The sequence below is a fragment of the Zosterops lateralis genome, assembly GCF_965231275.1.
Source record: "Zosterops lateralis genome assembly, chromosome: 35".
Taxonomy (NCBI): Eukaryota; Metazoa; Chordata; class Aves; order Passeriformes; family Zosteropidae; genus Zosterops; species Zosterops lateralis.
The window spans coordinates 258,429-261,742 of NC_139795.1; the positions used below are offsets into that span (position 1 = coordinate 258,429).

A 3,314-nucleotide genomic window follows, 5' to 3' on the forward strand; every position below is an offset into this window, starting at 1 on the left:
GGGGCGCGGAGCTCCCGGGTCAGCGGGAAGGGAGGAGAGAGAAGTGGCGGGACGGTGGGAACGGTGGGGAGAGAAAGGGAAATAGGGAGGTGCGACCCCCAAACAGATGTTGGGGATGGGGGCGGCTGGGGACTGGGGAGCTATGGGAAAGGGGGAGGAAAATATGGAGAAAGGTGGAATGGAGGAACTGGGAGCGCGGGAAGGAGGGTTCCATGGCGGCCGTGGGGCACTGGGGCTGCGGAGTCGGGGTTGCCCCGGAGCTCTTGGCTACTGTGGGGTGCTGGGGGGCACCCCCGGACCTGTGTCCTGCACACACAGAGCTGTTCCAGGAGATGGGAAAGTCCGGCCATCACTTCATGAAAGGCACCGACCGGCTGAGGTTCGTGGACAGGAGCATCTACAACCGGGAGCAGCTCCCGCCCTTGGGCAGCGACGTGGGGCTGTTCGTGGGGGACACCCCGTATGGGGAGAAGTTGCCACGTACTGGAACAGCGACCCGGAATGGAGGGAGCACAGACGGGCTGCGGTGGACAGGCACTGCCAGCACAGCTGAGAGTTGTCCAGCCCGTTCCTGGTGGAGCGCAGAGGTGAGCATGGGGCAGAGCGTGTCCTCTCGGGCCCTGCCCTGGGAATGACCCTGGAGCCCCTCAAAACCTCCGTGGGAATCACCCCAGAGCCGTCAGCCCTCCTTGTGCCTATTCCCTGGGCCTCCTACCCCCTCACCCCAAATGACTCCAGTGGCTCTCCCCTCAGTCCATCCCAATCTCTCCCAGCGTCCTCACAGTCCCTCCCAGTGTCACCAGAGTCCCTCCCAATTCCTCTCACTCCACAGCCATTCCATTCCCAGTCCTTCTAATTCCACTCCCAGACCTCCACCCTCTCTCCAAGTGCCCTCCCAGTGCCTCTCCAAATCTCTCCCCCTCTCTCTCAGCGCCCTCCCAGTCTAGTCCAAGTCCTTCCTTTTCAGTCTAATCTGAGATCTCCACCCTCTCTACCATTGCTCCAGTCCACTCCACTCTCTCCCAGTGTTCCCCACTCCCTCAAATTTCATTCCCAGTCCCTCTCAATGCCACACCAGCCCTCTCCTGTCTCACAGTTCCCCCCAGTCGACCCCAGTGTGTCCCCACTCTTTCCCAATGCCCCCCAGCATTTCCATCTCACTGGTGCCCTCAAGCTCCCAGCCCGGCCCCAGCTGCCTGCTGATCTGTGATGGATTTCTACCCTGCCCAGATCCAGCTGAGGTGGTTCCAGGGCCAGCAGGAGCTCTCTGAGCACATGGTGGCCACTGATGTGGTCCCCCACGGAGACTGGACCCACCAGCTCCTGGTGCTGCTGGAAACCTCTGCTGCCCAGCGTGGAGTCAGCTCCAGCTGCCAAGTGGAGCACGTCAGCCTGGAGCAGCCCCTGAGTTGGCACTGGGCACGGCCCAGCCCCACCCCCACAGTGCCAGAGGCAGTGGGGGAGGTACTGGGGGGCCTGAGAGGGGGATTGGGGTGTGCTGGGATTAACTAGGAAGGAGCTTGAGATAGGCAGGTTTAAACTGGGAGAGGGGCTCATGGGTCTGGAAGGGCTCAGAAGGATATTAGGGAGGGTGGGATGGGGTTCTGGAGGTCATGGTGGACACTGGGAGGGAGTTTGGGGGTGCTGGGTGTAATTGGGAGGGACGTGAGTGAGCCTGGAGGAGCTTGAAGATCGGGGATTGGAAAGCAGGGGTTGGAAGGAGGTTGTTCATGCTAGGAAAAGACTCAGAAGGGTCTTGGTGAGTCCTGGTAGGGCTGGAAAGTGACATGGTGAGGGTTTGGGGGTCTTGTGGGGGTGGGGGAGGGGGGAGGTCAGAACCTGCCTGGTGCTGCCCATGGGGCATGTGGCGGAAGCTGGGGCCTGACTGGTGGGGGGGAACTGGGAGGGGGTTGTGGGATCCTGAGAGGGACAGGAGGGGCTTTGGTGGGTCCTGAGGAGGCTGGGAAGAGACTGGGAGAAGGTTTCAGGGGGTCCTGGGTGGGTTGGGGGTGAGTGGGAGAGGGTTCTTGGAGGGGGTTGGGGATTCTGTGAGAGGTTTTGGGGGGTCCTGGCCCATGTGGACCCCCAGAGTTGCTGCTGGACACCACCCACAGCAAGATGCTGATGGGGATTGGGGGCTTCATGTTGGGCTTTTCTTCCCTGCACTGAGGCTCAGCTTCTGCCCACACAAGAAGGTGAGGGGAGTCCCGGGGAGTCTTGTTCCCCCTCCCCCAGAGCTTCCCCCGGGTCTCCCAGCCCGGTGTCACCCCCTTGTCTCTGCCCACAGGCTCCTGAGCCAGCGGCGGCTGCAGCCCCTCCCTGTGGCCTCGGGCCTGGCCGGGACACCCTGTTCCATCCCCGCGCTGATGCTGGGGGAGTTGTGTGTCCTTCCCAGCCCCGCTATCATTCTAGACCCAGCGGGCTGCTCCCAGTGTCCCCAGTAAAGCTTCAAAATTAGACCCATTCTCGTTTACAGGGGTGCAGTGGGGAGGGACTTGGATAGACCCCGCAGAGGGGTAGAGATTGGGCGAGGAGGCTGGGGTCTAGGTGAGGTACACTGGGCACTGCGGGTCTTTCCAGCAACTGGCGAGTCATCAGACCTGCTCTGATTACCTGAATCTTGTTTGTCGCCTTCTGTGATTGGCTGAGGTGAGGGCCGGGAGTTGAGAAGGAACGGGAGTGATCCCACCCTGAGCACCAGCACGGGCAAAACAGACCCAGCCTGAATACCGGGAGTGAATTTATTACCATCCAAATCAAGGCAGCAAAAGGAGAAGGAAAGAAATCTCTCTAGCACTTTCCCCCCACCTAACAGGAATCACTCAGAATGGGGGTCACCAGGGCTCTGCGCAACGGGGTTACTGGGGGTCATCCAGCGTGGATCCTCCCATCACAGATGGAGCTGGAGCAGCGCACGAAGCTCCTCCTGCACTTGTGGTGCTCACAAGACTACCATTAGTGGTGCCTCTGTTGGTGCTGGGTCAAATGAGTGCTCTGTGAGAATCTCTTCCCGCACTGAGGACACTCGTAGGGCCTCTCCCCGGTGTGGATACGTCGGTGGACAGTGAGGGTGGAGTTCCGGTTGAAGCCCTTCCCGCAGTCAGGGCAGCGGAAGGGCCTCTCCTCTGTGTGAATCCGCTGATGTAGGAGGAGATTGAAGCTGATCTGAAATCTCTTCCCACACTCAGGACACTCGTAGGGCCGCTCTCCAGTGTGGATGTGCTGGTGTTTTCTCAGGGCAGAGATCCATCCAAAGCTCTTCCCACATTCCAAGCATGTGTAGGGCCGTTCCCCAGTGTGAATCACCTGGATGC

At 60.6% G+C, this 3,314-nt stretch overlaps 1 protein-coding gene across 1 annotated transcript in view; it reads right to left on the reverse strand.

Moving 5' to 3' along the window:
• Positions 1-2,735: 2,735 nt before the first annotated feature.
• Positions 2,736-3,314, reverse strand: part of LOC310921507 (uncharacterized protein) — a 48,713-nt gene continuing 48,134 nt past the window's right edge. Inside the window, exon 3 of the mRNA XM_083881642.1 lies at positions 2,736-3,306. Within this exon, the coding sequence (XP_083737768.1) occupies positions 2,956-3,306 (351 nt within the window). The 3' untranslated portion in view covers positions 2,736-2,955. The remainder of the gene's footprint in view (positions 3,307-3,314) is intronic.